Source organism: Falco punctatus, assembly GCF_963210335.1.
Source record: "Falco punctatus genome assembly, chromosome: Z".
Classification (NCBI taxonomy): domain Eukaryota; kingdom Metazoa; phylum Chordata; class Aves; order Falconiformes; family Falconidae; genus Falco; species Falco punctatus.
Genome location: NC_137586.1, coordinates 12,521,973 through 12,544,221, shown reverse-complemented (window position 1 = coordinate 12,544,221; position 22,249 = coordinate 12,521,973). Strand labels below are relative to the sequence as shown.

Genomic DNA, 22,249 nt, shown 5'->3' with positions numbered 1-22,249 from the left:
CTCACAGGCGCTGTGGTCTGCTCTGGACTTGAAACCACTAAAATTGCCTTTACCTGTGAAGGCTCACCATACTTAGTCATATTCACACTACCTGAAGGCATTTCAAAGTTAACAAATCACTTCTAACAACGCAAGAATCTCCCATCTGTGGCCTGTCTCAAAAGAGCAGGGGCACAGCATGAATATCACCAAGATGAAACTCAGACAGGTAAAGGACGCCTTACCTTCTTAACAGGAACAAAAATCTTAACACAGGGTTAATTAAATGAGACTATCACATTTGCACACTCTCTGTCCAAACATTTCGCAATGCCCATCTCTCTCCACCATCATCCCCATGTTTAAATGAGCCAGCTTTAGAGTAAAGGCATAACTATGTCTCTCTCCAGCACTGAATCAAGAATGCTAATGGTCTTCACACATGAAAGACAAGCCAATATGAGGCTGTTCACTTCACACTGAATAGACACACAGCAGTTCAGGTGACCTATGGAGCATGCACACACAAAGAGAGGACTAATATCACCAAATTCCACATCTATTCCAGGCTCCTACATAGAAGAATTAACACAATTACTTAAAGAAGTAACAGGCAAAGTTTGCAATGCATGCAGGATTATAACGCTAGGCTCTTAATACCACCACTAGCAGAAAGCACAAACTGTAAGGTATTGCTATAGTCAAAGAAATGTCCTGTATTTGGTATTTGCATGGCCTAATGCTTCTCTCATTAAGTCATGGTATTATTACTGGGTAGTGCACACAAAGAATTTTGAATGAGGAGGGCAGCAGGATATTTTATGCAGTGACAGCACTGTAAGGAACAAAAATGCTTCCAATCACTTTATTTACAGGTTTAAAAGGAACTTATCTCTTTTGCTGCCTTTGATTACATATGAAACAAGTTTTCAAATGTGTTTTATAAAAACTAGTATTTCTGACCCAATAAAGACAGACATGTACTCCCTTTCCTACCTAGTCAATCCAAGCAACTATACTGCTTACACTGTTAGAACAGCAAATAGGTTATCAGCTCATGAATTTCCCAAGTCCAAGATCTAACACGTAGACAGCTACCAATTTGGCCCTTCTAACTGCATCAAGTATCGGTATTCCATGTTAAGACTACAGTCCTTGGACAAATTTTAATCTACCCTTCATGTGAAGGATGAGAGAGTATTTAAATAATCTGCCATGGTCACACGAACTAGAATCACAGGAAGACACAGCGACTTCTGTGCCAGTAGTAGCTTCATCATCTCTCTCAGTGGAGAGCCACCACACTGTGGGAATAGTAACTTGCTGTTTATGGATGCTGAAATTGTAAGGAACCAGCTAAATGTTTACAAGCCCATGCGGCCTGATGGGATTCATCCCAGAGTCCTGAAGGATCTAAAGGATGTTATGGTGGGACCCCTGTTGCACATCTTGGTCTTGCACAAAGGTCTTGGGAGGTCCCTGTTGACTGGAAGCTAGCCAGTGCTATTCCAATTTACAAATATGGTGTAAGGGAAGACACAGGAAACCACAGACCTTTAACCTCAGTTCCTGGGGAAATTACGGACAACAGCATACTGGGTATTTCCAAAAGTCATTTAAACAAAAATACAATCATCAGGCACAGTCAACACGGGTTCACAAAGGGCAACTCTCGTTTAACTGATTTGATATCCTTCTATGATAAGGTCACCTACCTAGAAGGTGAAGGGAAGTCAGCAGCTGTAGTTTTTCTGGATTTTAATAACTCTTTTGATACTGTCCCTCAGAGCAGCCTTCTAAACAAGTTGCTCAACTGTGAGGAGAGCCTGAGGACTCTGGGTTTGTCTAGTTTGGAGGAAAGGAGGCTGAGGGCGACTTCACTGCTCTCTACAGCTTCCTGAGGAAGGGACATGGAGAGGGAGGTGCTGATCCCTTCTCCCTGGGATCCAGTGACAGGATGCATGGAAATGGTTCAAAGCTGCGCCAGGGGAGGCTCAGGCTGGACGTCAGGAAGCACTTCTTCACTGAGAGGGTGGTCAGACACTGCAACAGGCTTCCTAGCAAGGTGGTTGATGCCCCAGGCCTGACAGTGCTTCAGAGGCATTTGAACGAGATGACTGTTGCGGATTTCTTCCAACTGAATCTGTTCTTTGAAGTTGATCAGAAATTATTTTATTGCCTTTTTTCTGATGCAAAGTTTAGCGGGATGGTGGTTGCGGTGGTGTTTCTGCATGTCTTCAGCTGAATATTTAACAGTTAAATACTTTGAGATATTCTGAGAAAGGTGTGTATCCTAAAAAGAATCACACAGATTCTTTGTGCTTAGGTGAAGTAAGTGCTCAGATCAACATGATGTTGTTCTATATGTTATCCCTAGGAAGCACTGACTGAGATTCCTGTAAAAGTTGCAGCCTAAAGTTCTCCTTATGCAGCAGAATTTTTTACAGCCATTTTGTCAAGAGAACACCCCCACGAACGTCACCAATAATGTGTTACTTTCTGTTACTTGCTATAAAAACTACAGCACCGGGATTTCTAAAGAGCATATATCAGAGAACTAAGGTCTTCAACTGCAAGTGTCTGGTTTGCCCTCCCAAAACAACTTGCTATTTTCAGCACTTTTTTAAAACCTACAGATTAGTCTTGTAGCCAGAATTTCTGACAGATTTAGGAGGCTCACCTATGTTTTAACTATTCAGATAAACATCCATTTGTTTATCTGTTATCCTGGTTTCTAAGAATGCAATAATTTTATTATTCTATAAATTGTTCATTCAAATACTAGTAACAATCTTAGAGGACTAGTTGCAATATTAAGTCTTTCACAATTGAAAACTGAAGGCTTTTCTTTGCCTTCTTTCAGTTATTGTCTGAACTTTTTTAGCATGTTTTGAGATGGGTAGATGTTATCCAGTGTCACCAAATTAGACTAATTTTTACATTGGCTTTGTTTGATTTTTTTTTTAAATCCAGATATGTTTTAAATTTATTTTCCAGGTAAGAAATGATGAAGGAAAGGTGATCCGCTTTCACTGTAAACTTTGTGAATGCAGTTTTAACGATCCTAATGCCAAGGAAATGCACTTAAAAGGGAGGCGACACAGACTTCAGTATAAGGTTAGTAGAAATGCTAATGCTTCTGTCTGAAAATCTACCAGATGTTAGCTGTCTGATTACACATGCTTACATTTAAAGACTAAAGTAGGTACTCTGAGTAGATAGCAAATATAAAAAGGTAGAGAAATAAATTTTTTAGGGAGTGTAGTCTTTAAAGAAGTAATGCAGACTGTGAAACTATTTTGTTGGGTGTTTTTTTTGCTTTGGGCTTTTTAAAACATTTTGGACATTGCTTTCATGCAACCTTTGCAACATTAAAATACGGTACAACACATGCAAGCAGCCGTATGTTCTTTATGTTGTTTACAATAAACTTCAAATAGTTCAAATAGTGCTCTTGTTTTTGGCAGAATTAGCCATATAAACCGTTGGTGGAGACATTTGAAAAACAAGTGTTGCAGATTTTTTTAGTCATGAATGGAGAGACACGTGTACCGACATATGGCGTGCATTTCGATTATTATAAATTATATTAGAAGAATCTGTTGTGGTGACAGGAGATACAGTGGGCTTGCACAATCATGAAAGGGATGAAAGAAGAGAAAAAACTGCCAGAAAATTGTATTCAGTAATTCATGATTATGCCCCTGTATGAAGGACCCTTTAGGAAGAGGGCATCAGGAGGCACACTGTAGTCAAGGTGAAATGTTTTTTCAGGCTATAGAGAGTCATTGTGCTACAGAATTGAACAGCAAATCACTCAGTATTTCATGTAACATTTTAATCTGAAGTTGCTTTGTTCTCATATAAGTGAAGAGGGAATTCATGCCATTTTGTAGTATGTTGGTTTTTTCCTCCAAAATACTGGGCACAGATTTTTCTTCTTCAGCTACTCATTCAATGCAATCTAAAAGGGCATTTTACTCACTTTGATTTTTATCATAGCCCAGTAGTGTATGTTAAATATGTCAGAAGAACTCTATAATCTTGAGATGAGAAGAGGAAAAACATTTTATTCATTGTTTTTCTGAACTAGAAAAAAGTAAACCCAGACCTACAAGTAGAAGTAAAACCCAGTATTCGAGCAAGAAAAATTCAGGAAGAGAAGATGAGGAAACAGATGCAGAAAGAAGAATACTGGAGAAGGCGAGAAGAGGAAGAACGCTGGAGGATGGAAATGAGGTAATACATTCTCTTTTATCAGTGAATGAGACAAAGCTGCAGTCCAGTTCTTTAAAACTTAACTCTGCTTCTGTAGTTACTTGTTTTGAGAACTCTGTACTGTCTTGTTTTAAATTAACTTGTCATTATCCCTCTGGGGTTTTTGTTTGTTGCTGTTCAAGCCCTCTGAGGAATGTAGACTCTTCTGAATTATTTTGCTGAATTAATTTCAGGCCCACTTTCAAAATAACCATTCATCTTAGTTACCCTCTGGATTTCACTGGTATTTGCTTATGACTGCTAGAAATGAGGACATACAAGAGTTTCTTTAGAATGGTTGCAAGTATTAATTGCTATATAAAGAGAACACTTTGATTGATGCACTTCAGGCGATATGAAGAGGACATGTACTGGAGGAGAATGGAGGAAGAGCAGCATCACTGGGATGACCGTCGCAGAATACCAGATGGAGGATATCCTCATGGTCCTCCTGGACCTTTAGGCCTGCTGGGAGTTAGACCAGGAATGCCTCCTCAGCCCCAAGGACCAGCTGTGAGTTTCTTAATTTGACAAAAAAAATATGAAATCATACTCACCTGGAGGTACAGTTAAGAACTACTAGTTATTCAGTGCTACTTCAGTTGTCTCTGGTGTTTCTTAATAAAGAATTTGGAAAAGTGAGGAAGAAATTATATGCTAATGAAACTGTGCAGGTAGACCTGTCTTCCAAAATAAGTCCACTGAAATGACAGAAGGATGCCTTAAAACCCAATATTGTTTCTTCTGATACACAAGTCACTTGAAACTTGTGTACTACTTTTAATTTTATTTAATTACATTATACACCATTATTTATCTAATTGTGGACAAATGTATGGATAAAAATTGGTTGGATCATTCACTTTCAGAGGATAGTGGTTAGTGGTGGGTCATACTCTACCTGGAAGTCTATAACAAGTGCAGTACCACATGGGTTTATCCTGGGATTTGTCTCATTAGCACCTTATCAATCATCTGAAAGGTGGAGTGAGTGCACACTCAAAAACATTTGCAGCTAGCATGAAACTGAATCAGTTTGGGGTGGGGAGAATAGGTGATACCTTTGAGGGCAGGGCTGCCATCCAGAGGGACCTAGGCAGGCTGGAGGAATGGACTAACAGGTACTTCATGGAATTCTGCAAGGACAAATGAGTAATGCTGCACTTGGGAAGGAATAATTCCTTGCACTGATACAGGCTGGGGAGTGACAGACTGGGTAGCAGCCCAGCTGAAAGTGGTCTGGGAATCTTGGCAGATAGCAGACTCAACAAGGTGCCCTTGGCAGGAATGAAAGACAACAGCATCCTGTGTTTTATTAACAGGGGCATAATCAGTAGATGAAGGCAACTTTCATTAGACCCGAAGGCAGCTTTCATTAGACCTAAAATGCAATACTACATTCAGTTTTGGGCTTTCCAGTCCAAGAAAGATACTATAAACCATAGCAGGTTCAGTGTGGGGCTATCAGGATGATCAGGGATCTGGAGCACGTGGACTGAGGAATCTGGACTTGTTCAGCCTGGAGAACTCTTCAGTGTTAATAGCCTGTTAATACCTGTGCATTGTAAAGACAATGGAGCCAGGCTCTTGACAGCCTTAAGAGGCTGAGATAAGTCAGCTTAAGCTGAGACAGAACAGGAACGGATTTTTTTCGTACAGATGTTATGCAGACTCCATCTTTGGTGGTTTTCAAGAACCAACTGGATGAAAGCCCTGAGCAACATGATGTAGTCTTATGGCTGACCATGGTTTGCACAGGAGGTTGGACTAGAGGACCTCCTGAGGTCTCTTGCTATTTGTATTGGTCTGTGATTCTATGAAAGCAATCATGGATACTTGATTTTGCAGCAGTATGCAAGTATTTCCTGGTTGATGGACAATAGATATTTATGTTGGGGAGATACGTTTGATCCTGGGATTTCATAGTTTGTTTAATTTTTATACATTTCATGTTTTTTTCAGACATGCTTGATTGTGACTGTTCTAAGTTAAGGACACTTCCCATTTTGTTACACTTCATGTTTTGTTACATTTCAGCAATTTGAGGTTTGAATATTCTGGGTTTTAGCCACATGTTTGTTTTTTGGTCACTTACCATTTGTGAACTTGAAAGTGCACCCAGATTTCAAAAATATGCTTTTTGATCTGTTCAGCCTCTACGCCGCCCTGACTCCTCTGATGACCGCTATGTGATGACCAAACATGCTGCTATATATCCAACAGAGGAGGAACTTCAAGCAGTCCAGAAAATTGTTTCTATTACTGAGCGTGCTTTGAAGCTTGTTTCTGACAGCATGACTGATCATGAAAAAAGCAAGAACAAAGAGGGAGATGACAAAAAGGATGGCAGTAAAGACAGGTATTTTTTTAAATTACTTTTCCAGAATTTCCTATTTTCTTTTTCTGAGATTTTCCCCCACGCTGTTATCAGTGCTTTCAGGGATTCTCTTCTCTTTGAATTTTGATATGGTATGTGTCACTATGGCCTCAAGGGTATGTGGAATATGCCTATTTTATTTTGCTTTTCTATCTTCAGTATTGGCTTTAAGGTTTTTACATTCTTTTAAATGCAACTTTTAACTGTAATTCACAGATCTTTGAAAGGAGTTTTACGGGTAGGTGTTTTGGCTAAAGGTTTGCTACTCCGTGGAGACCGAAACGTCAATCTTGTTTTGCTATGTGCTGAGAAGCCTTCAAAGACATTACTCAGTCGTATAGCTGAAAGTCTTCCCAAACAACTTGCAGTAAGTAAATTTAGACCTTTGGATTTGAATTTTTGTAAAAATACTGTAAAAAATCTGTCCTCAAGTCAGATGTCTGCAGGGCTCACAGTGCCACATTTCATAGCCCAGGTTCAGTTTCTTCCCATTTTCAGAGTGTTTCCATCTGAATTCAGGGACTATGCTGCATGTTTTGCTTTCTGTATATTGCATCCATACACATGTCTAGGTGTTTACGCTAGCAGGGTAGTATCAATCATCGTTTAATCAAATTTATTTAATTGGGAAATAGAAATGAACAGAAGAAAGACTATTATCCAGTTACCAGGAGCACTAGAGGTAATTTGTGCAGTGTTACAGGAAGCTTGGTGCCTGAGGGACAAAGTTCTCCATTAATACGAGTCTGTCTGTACTTATATCTTGTTTCCAATTTATATGTGTGAATGCCTTGCAGTTCCATAGTTAGTTAACTAAAGTCTTGTGTGTGGGTTTTTTCTTTTAATTTGGCCCTTGAAAAAACCCAACAAAAACAAACGTCAAAGTACATGCAGTGCCATTCAGCAGAATTAGTATAAACCACTTGCTGTATTTCCACAAGAAATGACAGTATAGAATAAAATCTCTATTCTGTGCTGAACAAAGCCTGTCTGCCTTCGTTATAGAATGCTTGTCATAGCATTAGTAGTTAAATACTGTCTGGTAAAATGTTCAGCAGAATCAGTGGCATGCTAGAAGCTTTAGCAGGATCACATTGATTAGAAAATCTTGAGTTTGCGCTTGTTTGAAGTAACAGAATAAAAGAAAATTTAAACACTGCATATCTTGGTTTGGCTTTGTGGAGAAGTCACTTATCCCTTCAGTTTCTGGAAGAAGGTGAGAGGTGCCTACAGTTTCCTTTTGGGGTGATTTAGAATTATTTTAAATCTAGTTGCAAGAAGCAGTTCAGAATAACCACCTTGTTAGTTGTGTTGACGTTCTTTTTTCCCCCTGGTGTTTATCTTGCCCTTTGTTCTTAGCATGTTGTGACAGCCACGTATATAGTGTACCTCGCAGTACCCATCCTGTAACTGCAACCTGAAGACCAACCACTGCATCTTTGTGCTTTTCAAAGGCTGTTACAATGAGAAGCATATCCAGCTGACATTTTAAGTGGCACTGAGGCTTTGTCTCGGACACTGTCAATTCTTGTTATGCAACTTGTACATGAATTTCCTTTCTGGGTAGTTGTTTTGTTTTTTTTTTAATTCTGCATGCTTGGTGATTTGGAAGCAGTATGCAAGTCCATATATATATATATGTATATATCTTAATTGTGTATACTGTGGTTTCTTTGCATACAGATGTATCTGCTTCATGTAATCATATTGTTTCTGTCTTTCTGTTAAAAAGACTATGTTGAAATCCATTTTCTTTCCCATACCTTTATTGGCCACATGCTAACAGAAATTTCTGTTTCTTGATATTTAGGTAATAAGTCCTGAGAAATACGATATCAAGTGTGCAGTCCCAGAAGCAGCAATAATTTTAAATTCATGTGTGGAGCCCAAAATGCAAGTTACTATCACACTGACATCTCCAGTTATTCGGGAAGAGAACATGAGGGATGGAGGTTGGGAAGCTGTTAAAGATGTTACTTCTTTCTCACCCCTTTTTTTTTTTTAATTGTTTATCTGTTCTGCTTAAGATGGCATTAAGGTCCTGGAAGGCAACATGCTGGCATATGTGTTTGATTGAAATAAGTCTTGGTAAAGAACAGTTGGTTAAAATAAATGTTTATATGATGCGTTTATTTAATTTTTAAAATTTCTAACTTCATGTCCAACCTCAGCTTTCTGGAAAAGGTACAAGCTTGATGATTTTTTCCCCTCTTCTAAAATTATGTGGAAAACTAAGTATTTTATAGCAAGTGGCTATAAACTGGCTTTCTAGAGCAGCCTTATCCTGAGAGAAGTATTTTATAGCTTTAGAAAAAATCAAATCCCAAGTTTTCGGGTTTAAACTGGATCAGTATTACCATCATTTACACATTCCAAATAGCAGTGTCACGTAAAATGCTCTTTTATAATACTTTTGATGGTAACAGTACTTCTAACTTTAAAAGACAATGCAATTTTTTTCCAGCTCTCTGAGGTTGCTTTTTGGTCTGGAGTGCTTTTTGAGTATATATTTAGGCTCTTGGTATTACAATCAGTCTTCTATCCAACTGGCAAACCCAGACTAGTACAATAAGAAATGGCTTTGTTGTTGAACTGAAGCAGAAGGTGGAGCTTGTAAATCAATTTACATTTCTGAAGTTCAGTTTCTCTGGTGCCAGCAGTGTTGCTTTAGGGTCTGTTCTGTAACACTTTCAAAGTTCCAAAAGCTTTTAAGCCAACAAGCATGATTAATGTCTGCAGTACATTGGTTCTTTTTGTTTACGGGTCAGATAAAATTAACTTTTGTTTCCTTTTAATCCTGTATTTTCATAGTTGAAACATAGGCAAACAGGGTTCTGGTGTTTGACAGTGAACCTACAAATAGGAAATCTGAGCCTAATTTAACACTTATTATACGCAGGTTGAAAAATTGTATGTGTGTATGTATACATGTGCTTGTGTATATACGTATTTATATAAGCCACGGAGGTTTTTTATTTCATCTCATCATTACATGTCCTCTAAAATACTTGAGGTTTTTATACTGCATTAGTAAATGTCCTGTAGCTGTGACTAGGGCATTGTAAGCAAGCTGTGTTAACAAAGTCGTCCTGCATAATCAGAAGGAAAAATTTCAAGATGCATTCTCTGGTTTGGATGACTTCTGAAGAGTTTTTAAGAGTGCCTTGTACATGACTTTTTGGCTGTGCATATTATTTCTAGCTATAAAGGCTTTGTACACGTACTGGCACACCCAACCGATTGTGCTTGTTTTTTGACAATCTAAGTGTAACATGACTCTTGGTTTGTCTGTGCTGAATCCAACTACACATATTATTTAAGTTTATAAAGAATACTTTAAAAGATTTGATTATTAAATTAGATTAACGATTAAATGAAGTTAACGTTAAACCCCATGTTTATTTCTTAATGTACTGTGCAAAATTTTAATACTGATTTCTGCCACAATACTCAGTTTCAATGAAGTGGTTTCTGGCCTAATATTCTATGATGTGGACTGAAAATAAAATAAATCTCAAATTACTACCATCAATCCCTTGATTTATGCCACCTAAAGGAAACAAATCTGTATTTTTGTCTGACCCACACTTGAGTTAAAATTTATTGTTGTGAGTTTATTCACTGCTGAATGCAGTACTGCCTCTAGGCAAGCAAAATCAAGTTAGATTTATCTTCAAGACACTGAGCAGTGTAATATGGATGTGCAGAAAAGTTCACTGTTGAAACTAGAGCAAATAGAGTACTGAATTGCAAATTATTGCAGCAAAGAAGGCCTTATTACGAAGACTGCTGTTTATTTGCTGCAGAGTAATAGTATATATGTTTGTGGTTTTCCTTACTGCAGCTTCTCATGCTCTGTGTCTTACAATGGTTTAAAGTTTTCATTTTCTTTAGCCTGCTTGGGGAGCTAGTTCAGGTGATAAGGAAGGCTTTACCGGAAGAATGAGTTTGAGTAAAGATGAGACTGAGACTTGCACGTGGAGTAGAATCATGTTTGAAGTGTCATAACCCCATTACATGATAAAAGGCTAAAAAAATAAATACAGTGAAATAAAATTGTTAACCGCATAGCTACTGTTTCTTACAGTATTGTGCGTTTGACAGTTTACCAAATCTGACATATTCAAAGTGCTCTTAACCCCTGCTGTGGAATCTTTCCTTCAGCAAACAAAGTGTACATACTTATAAACGCATATATGTGTGCGCGTGTGTCTTTTTTTATCCTTAGCTAACAGCCCCGGTCCAAAGCCTTCTAGCAGAGGGACTTGATTCCTGTCAGGGGTTGCTGCCAGGACATCGGAAGGATTTTTGACCAAGGTTTTCTAAAGCTCAGTGTCACACCTGCCATGCTTTACGAAGGAGGGGGTTTGGATGCATAGTCCTAGCATCTACTGTTACTTTGTGTTTTGGTTTGGTTTTTTTTTCTTTTTGTCTTTGTCTTTCTCCTAGAATTAAGCAGTGTTCACACTAGTCTTGAAATAGTTGGCTGGGTAAAATGTATTTTACATAATAAAACATCAAAATTGATCTACCTGTTAACTTTTAATGAAGAAGTAGTGTGGACACAGCATGTCTAACTGAAGATTAACCCCTTATATTTAGGCTAGTAATAAGCTGCATAGGGTAAGAATTCACGCTTGCTTTTGTAAATTAATTCAGTTTTTTGTCTTAGCTTAACAGAGTGGTAGGTTAGGCATCTGGATTTAGTTAAATAGTCTTTAAGGGGTTAATCCTGAAATGTGAAACAGATGCAAAAATCCACAGATTAAGTATTACAAGAGTATCTTTGATAAGTTTTTTCAATGTATTGTTCTCAGTGCAATAGGTGCCTTCGCAACTTCTTTCAGAATTAACTTTCAGTCTCTTTAAGTTCCAAGGGTATTCATATACCTGTTAGTAGCACATTTTAGATCAACATTTCCAGCACTAAGATTCTCTTCTGTGCATTAAAACTAATTTTTTAGTAAAATTATTTTCCAAATCTTAAGTTTTCAGAGCTAGAAGTAATTGGAATTTCAAATTATGTAATGAATTATTGTGCTAAAAGTTTGCACAGTGTCACCTATTTGCATATTAGTTTTAGAAGAATGTAAACAATTGGCTGATTAGGCTACTGGGCCCAACAACCCATATTTTTATTTTTAATTTCTCGGTCTTACTTTGCCACTTTTTTCCTGCTGTGGGTTTTCTCTAAATGTATTCCTTGTCTCTTATATCGCAGCTGTACTCGTTTCATCAGTTATCTTACCTGGCACCTCTTGTGTAGGTTTGGGTCTGAAGATTTTTTCAGTTTGGTTTTGTTTTATGTGAAAGGAAACACCACTTTAAATGTCATTTGCTCTGTAAAAGCCTTGTTAGTGCACATTTTTGTCTTTCCACTTTAACATATAGCCATATATTGGAATATCTATGTGAGAAGATACCTGTGTTCTTCTCAGATTCGTTCTTATTTTGAAATCCTCCCCCTTTTAGCCCTGTGCAGAGCAATGGGACTATCCTATAAAAAACGTTTGAATCTGAATGTAGTACTTCAGATTAAATTTAATTATTATATTGCAAAGTTGTACCACCATGTTCATTCATGGCTTTTGACCTCTTGGTATAGTAAATTATCCTGCTATTTATTTTACATTTTTATAAAACAGGTGGTTTCAGAGCTGTCTTTCTGCAGCTTCTCTAAAAGCTTCTCATTTCAGGCATGTATTATGAGTCTTAATACACCTTTTTTTCTTAAAATTTTATTTTATTCTCTGATTTACCTAAATTTATATCTTGCTGGATTAAACTGTATTGTTCCATACAGCCAGCTTCTGTGAAATGAGTGCCATCGAGTGAGGGCTTTTTGCTTTGTCTTGTCTGGTATATCACCAGTTATGCTACCAATAAACTTTATTACTAGTCACAATAGCCATTTTCATAATTAGTAAAACAGAACTTTTAAAGCTGGTTACTGCCTTATATCTGTGCAATTTTTAGGTAACCTGAGGATACCGTTTCACATTGTTCAGTCGTTTCAGTTTCATTGATCAAAACACTTCCGAAAGGGACTGTGGTCTCTTCCGTTTCACTAACAAAGCAATCAGCTTGGTAATTGAATCCTTCTCTGAACATTTAAATACACAAAAGCTGCTATATTTTCTTTATCTTTCAGACGTTCTCTTTGTTTTTAAACTGTTCCTTGCTTTTCTTTCTCCTGCTGAATCTCCAGCAAAGCAGTCCCTTTTCAGATCCTTCCTTGGCTCCTGGATGATACTGGAGCACATACATTATGGGCCGAGGAATTTTGTTTGTATGAGTAAGAGAGAGGGCACTAGAAAGTAGTAGAACTCTAGTACTGAAGAAGACTTCACATTCCTTTAGCCAGGTTTTTAAAGCAAAATAATTCCAAGTTTAAAGTGTGGTAAAAATAACTTCATTACTAAACATCTAGTGCTTTTGTTATGCTTAGTTTTTCTTGTAAGAGTAGGTCCCAAATAACACATGACCATTAAAATTTACAAGAAAGCTAAGTCTGAATATTTCTACTTGGTTAAAGTGGATTTTTGTGTTCCTTCTGTCTTGTGTTCTCTGTGCTGGTGCACTGTGTCCAACCATCCTTCCTTTAGTATTTAATTTTAGGGGATATGTGTTTTTTCTGGTGTTAGCTTAAAGAAAGAAATACTACGCATTGCATAATCTGCAATGCATTTGAAAATAATCTCAGAGCTAAAGTATAATATGCTCTTGATCTTCATATTGGGTTGATGCCCTAATCCTAATTGAATGGCTTTTGTTGAACATTTATGTTCATTGTTCAAGGGTTTAAATTTCAAATGGCATGTGTGACATTGAAGCTACTTTAAGGAAGTGTCTTGCTCACCTGGTCAAACACCCATTCCTCACTGCATTTTGCCAATTCAATCCATTTTAGATGTAACCTCGGGTATGGTGAAAGACCCACCGGACGTCTTGGACAGGCAAAAATGCCTTGACGCTCTGGCTGCTCTACGCCACGCTAAGTGGTTCCAGGTTCGGAACATCATTTTACTTTCTTCTTGTAGCCTTATGAGAGATTAGTTCAGTTGCAATATAAATGTTTAATTGTGTGAAAACACTCAGCGTTGTTCATGCGAATAATACTTAATATTTTTCGGGTCCCTAAATTTAAATGTAGAAGTTCGAGTATGGAGGAACTGCTTTATGCAGTTATTGCTCATTTGACATGATTTTTTTTTTCTGGTCATTGAGAAGGCGACATTGAAAGCTTGACTCGCTTGGGGTGATCATATGTTGTATATTTGTTATATATTCCATAAGGCTGCAGAGTAACTTTGCTTTAAATAATGGAATATGTGTTTAAAGCTTTGTGTTTAGATTTAAGACTTTATTTCATATTTCTTTAAGTGCATTAAGTGTAGGGAATGAAAGGTGAGAAGCAACTGTTTGGTTTAGTGACTTTGCAGTCTGGCAAAGGCACAATAAAGAAACCAAACAGATTCCCTTGACCTTTCAGTCTCTATACCTATTTCTTAAATCTTTACTTTATCCTTTTTATTTCTAATATAGAAAGACACTGTATTTACTGTTACAAGTGAATATAGGTCAAAGTGTACAGGGGATCAAGAAATGTTGTTCTTGTATAACCTGTGCACTTTGACTTCTACCACCTTAAATTACTAACCCTGTATAAAATACTGCTGTAAATGGCAGCTCATGGAATAAAGTTGTAGAATGATTTGTTTCAATCTTGTATCCGAGCTTCCATTGAACAGTGGTGTTTTAGTCTTTCAACAAGTCCTATTTGCTGTAAGTGCTGGGATTAATTAATTTGATTTTGTATTGCTCTCAAGGCTAGAGCTAATGGTCTCCAGTCCTGTGTGATTATCATACGCATTCTTCGTGACCTCTGTCAGCGGGTTCCAACTTGGTCTGATTTTCCAAGCTGGGTGAGTAATGTTCTTTTGAATGAGTGCTTTAATACACATGATACTGCCAGTAAAGAATAGGGAGGTGTTACTACAGTTTTTAAATGTAGACTTTTTCAAGAAGTAATGTAAGGAATTGAGGGCTGAGGTTTTTTGGTTTATTTTCCCAACAAATAATCCAGATTCCCTCTAAAAATTTAATTTTCTCGGGTTTTGTCATTTGGAGCTCGGTTTTCTTTTTTTTGCTCCAGAAGGAATTTTTTTGTTCTTTTGTATTCTTTGTCGATAGTATTCTTATTCTAGGTTTTAGCATTTTTTCCTTTACTTGGTATAAAATAATCAATTTTTTTTCTAACCACCTACTCTGAATTACTTGGAGTTTACTGAAACTTACTTAAAAAAATTTCAGCTGTACTCGCATAGTTCTGTGCTAACAGAAAGGCTGCTTGAAAGAGTAAATCACAGTAATTCCTGTGATTAATATGCCCCTTCTGCAATATCAGATACCACAGTACTTCAGTACAGCGTGGTATTGCATCACCGTTAGCATTGTAATCAGTGTCACTTAAACCTCTACGTTATCTGTGAAACGTATTGTAGTAAACTTAGCTTTGACTGTTTTGTTTCACAGACTAAATCCTGTCGCACTGTGCTGCTTCCTTTTCAGTTTTGGCAGGAAGAGCACTAACATTGTCAAGACAGTTTGAACAGCTGGCATTATTTCAATGAGAAATGTTTGCAGTCAATTTCTTTAAAATTACTTCTGATAGTATTTATTGCATCTGGAAAAAAATGTTGGGCAGTTATTTCTGCTTTTTAAATATTTAAATTAAGAAAAAGTAGTACCAGTTACTTTTCATGAAAGATACAGTGTACAAATACAGCTTAAAAGATGCAAAGAAGTATATGAATGCCCTCTTAATATGACTGCCATGCTGAGCTGCCAAAGAATAAGCCATGGCATACCTTTAGAAAAGCCTCCTTAGAACTATTGCAACACACAGCAAGCATGTAGATAAGAGCAAAGAATATTGTTTATTTCTCACGTTACCTGTTCTAAGGCACATCCTGGAGGGAAGAGATGTGTGAGGCAGTGTGTCAGGCCTAGCTGTGTCTCAGTTCTCACCAAAAGTGATTCCTGATTTGCTCCCAGTACCTAATGCATTGTCAGTGACATGAATCAACATTGAAGTCTGTATAGTCAGCTGTTCTTTTGGCCTGTTGGCAAAGTCTTACTAATAAAAACAATGACAGAATAAAAATGGTGATTTTATATATAATTTCTGCTAGTCATAGGTGGAATTTCATAGATTGAAGAAATTGTATTTTTCTGGGTACAGAACTTCTAACCTGTATGCTAGAAGCCTGTCACAACACAGAGTTGCCAGAGCTTTTAAAAAAAGAACCTAAGCAGTTTTAAAATAGAAGAAGTCTAAATGTGGGCATTAGTAGCACCCTCTTTATGTACCTAAAAATAAAAACTAAATTAGAGGAATTTTGTCAAGTTCCTACAAGTTAGAAGGAACTATTATTCAAAGTCACGTTTTTTTCAAACTTGAAATCCAGCCTTTCATGCACACACACACACTAGGGCATCATAATTCAAATTTTCCTAGGATTAAGTTGTAGGCTTTAGTGTATTGTATGAGGATCCAAAAGAACTAGACTTGAATAAATGCAAAAACACGATCTGCTGGGTTTTTTCCCTGCTGTATTTTGCTTCATACTTGAAAACCAAATTACTTTTGCTAAATCCTGAGTGATCCAGTGGGAGTATGGAAATACCATGCTTAAGAATTGAAATTTGTCAGTTAAGTGAAGCTAAAATAAAAAGGAATGGGCACCCTTGGTGCAGGATTGTAATCAACATTGCCTATAGTTACTTGCATGCGTCAGGATAGGCATTTACTCCTAGAAAGTAAAATTAAAAGGCAACATTTGAATGACTGTAAACTCAGTGGGAAGGGGAAGGACCAAACACCAAACCCCCAGAAAAACCACCAAAACCCAACACACATGCACATTGTATGAGAATTAAACTTGACAAAGAGGAAACATCCATTTAATGCTGAAAAAAACCAAAGGAAAGCTGTTTACTTTTGCAAATAACTTTTATAGGTTTGTCTGGAAAAAACTGTCTAATAAAAGTAAGCTATGGAAATATTCACAGGAAATAAAGATTTAAAATAAAGCTAATAATTTAAACCATTTTAACTAATATAAAATAACGTATAAAATTTACTAAACCTGTTTATCATCAAGGGTTTTTTACACTTGGCTAACATATGAGTTAGTGTTAGCGTACATCCGGGACAAAACTTGCTGTGAACTTCAGTTTTGCTAAACTGAAGAACTACTAACCACTTAAATGCTAAACAATCACTAAATTTTTGATGCTTTATGTTTCCGTGCTGTTGTGGAAAAAAAATACATATTTCTACAGCATCCCATTAATTTCATTAGGTATACTGTGTTTGCTTTACTCATGTGACTGACAGGTTCAGGTGACCCACCACGTTTCATACTCTTTTCAAACAATGCCGGACAAGTTGTCTACCTGCATGTAGGCTCCTACTGTATAAATTTCTACAAAACTGTTGAACAACTTGTGATGAGAAGTAGCATATCGGTATCATACTCAGTGTTAGTCTTACACCAGCTTTCTTTTTATTAAACTTTATGAAACACCTGGGTTTTCTTTTTTTTTTCCCATTTTATCTGAAAGCGTTTTATGATGATTAATGTTCTTCAGCATTCCAGATTCAAAAGTTCTGTATTGAACAACAGGAGGAGTTTTTTTCTGTTTTAATCTGTCTTCTAAATTGGCTGGATTTTCTTATTGTTGGTTTAGGCTATGGAGTTGCTTGTGGAAAAAGCCATTAGCAGCGCTACAGGGCCACAGAGTCCTGGGGATGCACTGAGAAGAGTTTTTGAGTGTATATCTTCTGGCATCATCCTTAAAGGCAAGTTGCATTTGATTGGTGTCTGTATACTTACGCTTAACTAATGTAAAATCTGTAATCTTGATTGAAATAAGGTGGAGATGTGCTACTAATTAACCTGACCGTTGCAGGTGGTCCTGGCCTTCTGGACCCTTGTGAAAAAGATCCCTTTGATACACTTGCTGTAATGACAGACCAGCAACGAGAGGATATTACTTCGAGTGCACAGGTCAGGAAGCATGTGTGTGTAACTAAATTTGATTAATGGTTTTGGTGTTTTTTGGTTTGTGGTTTTTTTTTTTTTTTAAATGGAGCTATATATATGGACATGAATTTTCCTTTCTTAGAGTACAGTCCAATCTTAACAGTCTTAAGCTAGGCAATGAACACATCACAACAGAGGATGTATGACTGTTCATTTTTGCCCTAAAGTGAACATATTTTTCTGAAAAGTTTGAAGCACTCCCAACTATGTGTATCTGTAAAGGTGCTCACTCTACAGACCATGTTACTAGATATAAAACTGCCTTGACATGTAATATTTTATGAATAAATCTTTGTGGGTGTAGTTTTCAATATTTATTATATCCACATACAGTACTGACCATTCACACTTGTATCTTAAGAGGTTACTGCCCCTGCCTCTTCATTTGATCCTATTGCTAAAGATCACTAACATGTAATGGGACGTGTGACAAGCCTTGGCTGCTTCAGTGCAAGTCCAGCAGCTAAAACACATGTGCATTATTTTTAAGCTAAGATGATGTACTTTGTATAGAAGCAGTAAATGTGACATACATGTTTTATTATGTTGATTTTGTTGGGGGAAGGAAGAGGGGATAGTGAGAGCTAAGGATATCATCATACACTGTTAATGTTCTTCATTAATTGTTTGTCAAAGTACTGAAAATTGATGTTTGTTTCTAACAGAAATACCTTCTTTCTACCCTTTTTCTAGTTTGCACTGAGACTCCTTGCATTCCGTCAAATACACAAAGTTTTAGGAATGGATCCATTACCACAGATGAATCAACGCTTCAACATCCATAATAATCGTAAAAGGAGAAGGGACAGTGATGGGGTTGATGGTTTTGAAGCGGAGGGGAAAAAAGACAAAAAAGATTATGATAACTTCTAAAATGTTTGTCATCACTGCTATAATGGAAGGTGATAAAAACTCCATTTGTTGCCTTGCTTTTACTTCATTCATAATAATGTCTGTTTAAAACATCCAAAACCAACTTAGGAATTAGATATTGAAGAGAAAAACCTAGCTCTTCTGTGAGATTATGAATATTTTAATGGATGTACTGTACCAGACAAATTATGGATGGAAAGACTGCAAATGGAAACTCTGTTGTTGAAAGAAAAAGTTTCCCTCATTGCATTTTCTTTAAATGTGTTGCTACCTTCTAACTTTTTTTGTCTTTTATTAACAAGTATGTTGTCTTCTTGACTGTATTTAATGCAGCATTTGTGCTTCTGTTGCGAAGTGTATTGATTTTTTATTTAGAAGTTTTTTGTTTGCCTTTGACACTAGTTGTATAAGTTACTTTGTGTTAGGTAGTATAAACTGTTCCCCTCCCAATTAATACTTTACAGAACTTTTTTTTGTAAAGTGAGACTGCAGGATTATGTTTTTTTTCTAAATGTGAGGGAGTTACAGCATATAATTATCCTGCCATTTGAGTGCTCAGAATTAAATGTTTTTGCCAATCTTGTGGCATTTGTCCCCTTAGTGTGATATAACGGTGTAATTAAGACAAATTTGTGTTAATCTAATCAAGTTTGCTGTTAGTTGTGCATTAGCAGTATAAAAGCTAATATATACAGTATGGTCTTTCAACAGTTCTAAAGCAGCTGCATAATTGATCAAAGTTTTGCATGATGTTTTGGTTAATAGAAGGGCTTTTAAAACTATTATTTTAGGTTAAATGTGTAGGCCTTTGTATGATTGACTTGGTGACATAGCAAGGCCAAAAAATAACTTTCTGAATTTCTTTTCTCAACATAAAAACAAAAGTGGGAATTTCCCGTTTAGACAAAGTTAGTCATTTTCTTTTCAGTCAACATTGTTGATGCGATATTAATGCCTCTCAGCCCTTAAAATAAATGTTTGTCATATCAGTGCCTGTGAGGTTATTCCTTATAGCTATTCCTGTATGAACTTTCTGTGATTTTTTTTCAATAATTCAAACTTTAAAAGTGAAGTATTACTGAAAAAGTGAAGGTTATCAAAGAAAAAACCCAGAAAATTATTTGATGTGGCCATAGTGTATGCTTATGTCTCTTTCAAAAAGCTAAATATAGCAGTGGTGTAAGTAAAGTTACATCACACTGTTGTTGTATGCTTTAATACACAGGTGTGATGTGTTGTCACAGCACTACAGTGGAATACAGAAATAAAACCTAAAATTTATTAAATTACTAAAATTCATTATACACTGGAAACTGAAGTTTCAATCTGTTCTGTATGTATTATGCTTTGTTGCAAACCCATAAAACACAGATTAACATAGACTAACATTCCGGTACCTACTTTATCAATGGCTGTAGGAAAGTATCGCACATTACGAAGATCATTTGTTATTTATGGTACCATTCATCTAAAAATCCTTTTGTTCCATTTTGAGATCGAATTTATCTTTGACCTTTTTAATAAGTAAATCTTGGAGTCAGGGGGATGCTTCTCTTAGCTTTTGCTACCAGCTACCTTTTGCTACCAGCATGGCCCTATGAAATAAAAATACAATGTTTTAGAATAACAGAGGGAATCTAAAGAATCAATTCAGAAAATTTGATACAGTGTTCTTTAATCATCAGAGTGCAATTTTTAAGGGAGTGATTATTAGTGGTTAGCAAATAAAGGAAAAGTTTTCTCATTGTAGGAAAAATTTCTTACTTCAGAAATTTAGGAAGCAGAAATGTTTTGAAGTTATTTTAAAAAAAGATTACACTAGTTTCTGTTGTCCAGCCTTCACGCATACATCCAAGTATATGCTTGTTCTTAGTCTTTTTTTAAGAGGGTATCTTGCTGCCACAGTGTCTAGTTAGTCATTACTATTTATTTTGAAAGCTACAGGTGCTATTCGTGTGGCTATTCAACTCCATACCAAAGTTTCTTTCATCGTAAAGCAAACTTGTCTGTTCAGGCACGTGACCCTAAAATTTAGGATTAAAAAGGTCAAAGATGTATTTGGATTTCCTGTATTTTTGTTATACTGGCTTTGAACTCCTAACCTGTTTCTGGATCTTTTGAAATATTGTACATTTAAAGTGATTCCACATTAAATATGAAGCTGTGACCATGATTTTTGTGCTGTGGTGAAGCGTGAATTTTCAGTTCATTTCTGGGTTTCTTGCTCATTTTAATGGGCTATTTTAGGTAATTTCTGACTCTTGTTAGCCGGAGAGGAATGGAAAAGAAGCACATAGCTAGCTTTGACTTTAAATATTACACTGAGCACTTAGGAAGACAAAAATGAGACCAAGTAATCAATTTATGAACAAGTAATCATTTTAATATCCTGTGTCTTGGTAATGCTAGTTGTTTACTAATAAGTAGTGTTTGCCTTTTTTATTCAGCAACTCTGTGTTAAAGCTCAAAAGCCCAAACACCTTAGTCGTCATACACAAAAGAGAAGGGTACACAGCAAGAGTTTTCCCCCCTCAGTGCTCACCTTAGAGGAACAGCTGGTGAAAATGTGAGCTGTTCTGTTTTGAAGCTTTTTCAAACTTTACTTGTCTGCCTAGTTTATAAGTGTGTCGTCCTGTCTGTGAGCAGTGTGGTTTCACATGGGTTCCTGTATAGAGGCACTGCTGGAAATTAAAGTCTATTGGATGTAGTCCATCGATTTCGTGCCCTTTATGGAATTCTAGATAAATTGTTAGAGCTATTGAATGTGGTGGGTTCATTTGCTCCTTCTATTTTTAGACCTATTTCACTACTCAGAAGTGATTTAATATTACTTAAAGTTCTTTTACGTAGCAAATTTCTGAGAGTTGGAATTAACTTTAAATATTCCTACAACAATTTGTATGCAGGTTTAACATTCTTGTTGCTGGTTGAGTCTCTGCTGATCATTTGTACGTTAAGTATTGACACAATGCCAAATTAATTTCTTTATTAAGCAATTAAGACTTATTTGGGCTAGCCAAATGGATTTTAATATCATAGTATTAATAACAGAGGAGGGGGGAAGCAGTAGGCACAATTTGCAGTCTGTTTCTTTCCCCACTGATTATATTGTAGGTTTACAAAGTACAGTGATAGATTGAACACACACATCTATTTTCCTTCTGTTTGTTTTGGTTTTTTTTCTCTGACAGCTGTAAGCCAAAGAGCTTTCTAACCAAAAAGGCTAGCAAATTAAATTTGTACTGAGAGTTTCTTTTTTTAAATCCTCTCAAGAGTTCTTTTTTTCCTTCAGCATGGTGTTTCTCAGCCCTTTTAAAATGAAACAGAAACCTCATCTTTTGGGAATAAAAAAAACAACCAAGGAGTGTCATCTGCAGAGTTACCACAATGGTTTTGATTTATATCCAAATAAAAATCAGGCTTCATTCTGTAAATATCTCTTAATTCTTATTTCTCCCATTTTGTTCAACTTTCTCATTTGGATTATGAAAATATCCATATATATCCGTAGTACTGAAAGAAGTATTCAGGGTTTTTTTCTTCAACTGCTTTCTGGTGTTTTGCAGTTTCCATTTTAAGAAATGCTGCCCTAGTAATACTGGCCAAGTGAGAAGTTCCTGACAGCATCACCTAAAGGTCTTTGTCTTTTGTG

The 22,249-nt window shown here is 36.5% G+C and overlaps 1 protein-coding gene across 5 annotated transcripts in view; it reads left to right on the top strand.

Annotated features, from left to right (window-relative positions):
* ZFR (zinc finger RNA binding protein) overlaps positions 1 to 20,770 on the top strand; it is a 46,790-nt gene extending 26,020 nt beyond the window's left edge. For 3 of the 5 annotated variants that reach the window (XM_080372587.1, XM_080372586.1, XM_080372588.1), the window contains 11 exons: positions 2,977 to 3,096; positions 4,073 to 4,218; positions 4,587 to 4,749; positions 6,390 to 6,595; positions 6,830 to 6,980; positions 8,424 to 8,565; positions 13,524 to 13,621; positions 14,443 to 14,538; positions 17,369 to 17,480; positions 17,591 to 17,688; positions 18,418 to 20,770. In XM_080372587.1, coding sequence (XP_080228713.1) covers positions 2,977 to 3,096; positions 4,073 to 4,218; positions 4,587 to 4,749; positions 6,390 to 6,595; positions 6,830 to 6,980; positions 8,424 to 8,565; positions 13,524 to 13,621; positions 14,443 to 14,538; positions 17,369 to 17,480; positions 17,591 to 17,688; positions 18,418 to 18,597 — 1,512 coding nt within the window. In that variant the 3' untranslated portion in view covers positions 18,598 to 20,770. Of the gene's footprint in view, positions 1 to 2,976; positions 3,097 to 4,072; positions 4,219 to 4,586; positions 4,750 to 6,389; positions 6,596 to 6,829; positions 6,981 to 8,423; positions 8,566 to 13,523; positions 13,622 to 14,442; positions 14,539 to 17,368; positions 17,481 to 17,590; positions 17,689 to 18,417 lie in introns of those variants that run through there. The other 2 variants (XM_080372589.1, XR_013924958.1) reach the window with 2 other exon arrangements.
* Positions 20,771 to 22,249: the final 1,479 nt, after the last annotated feature.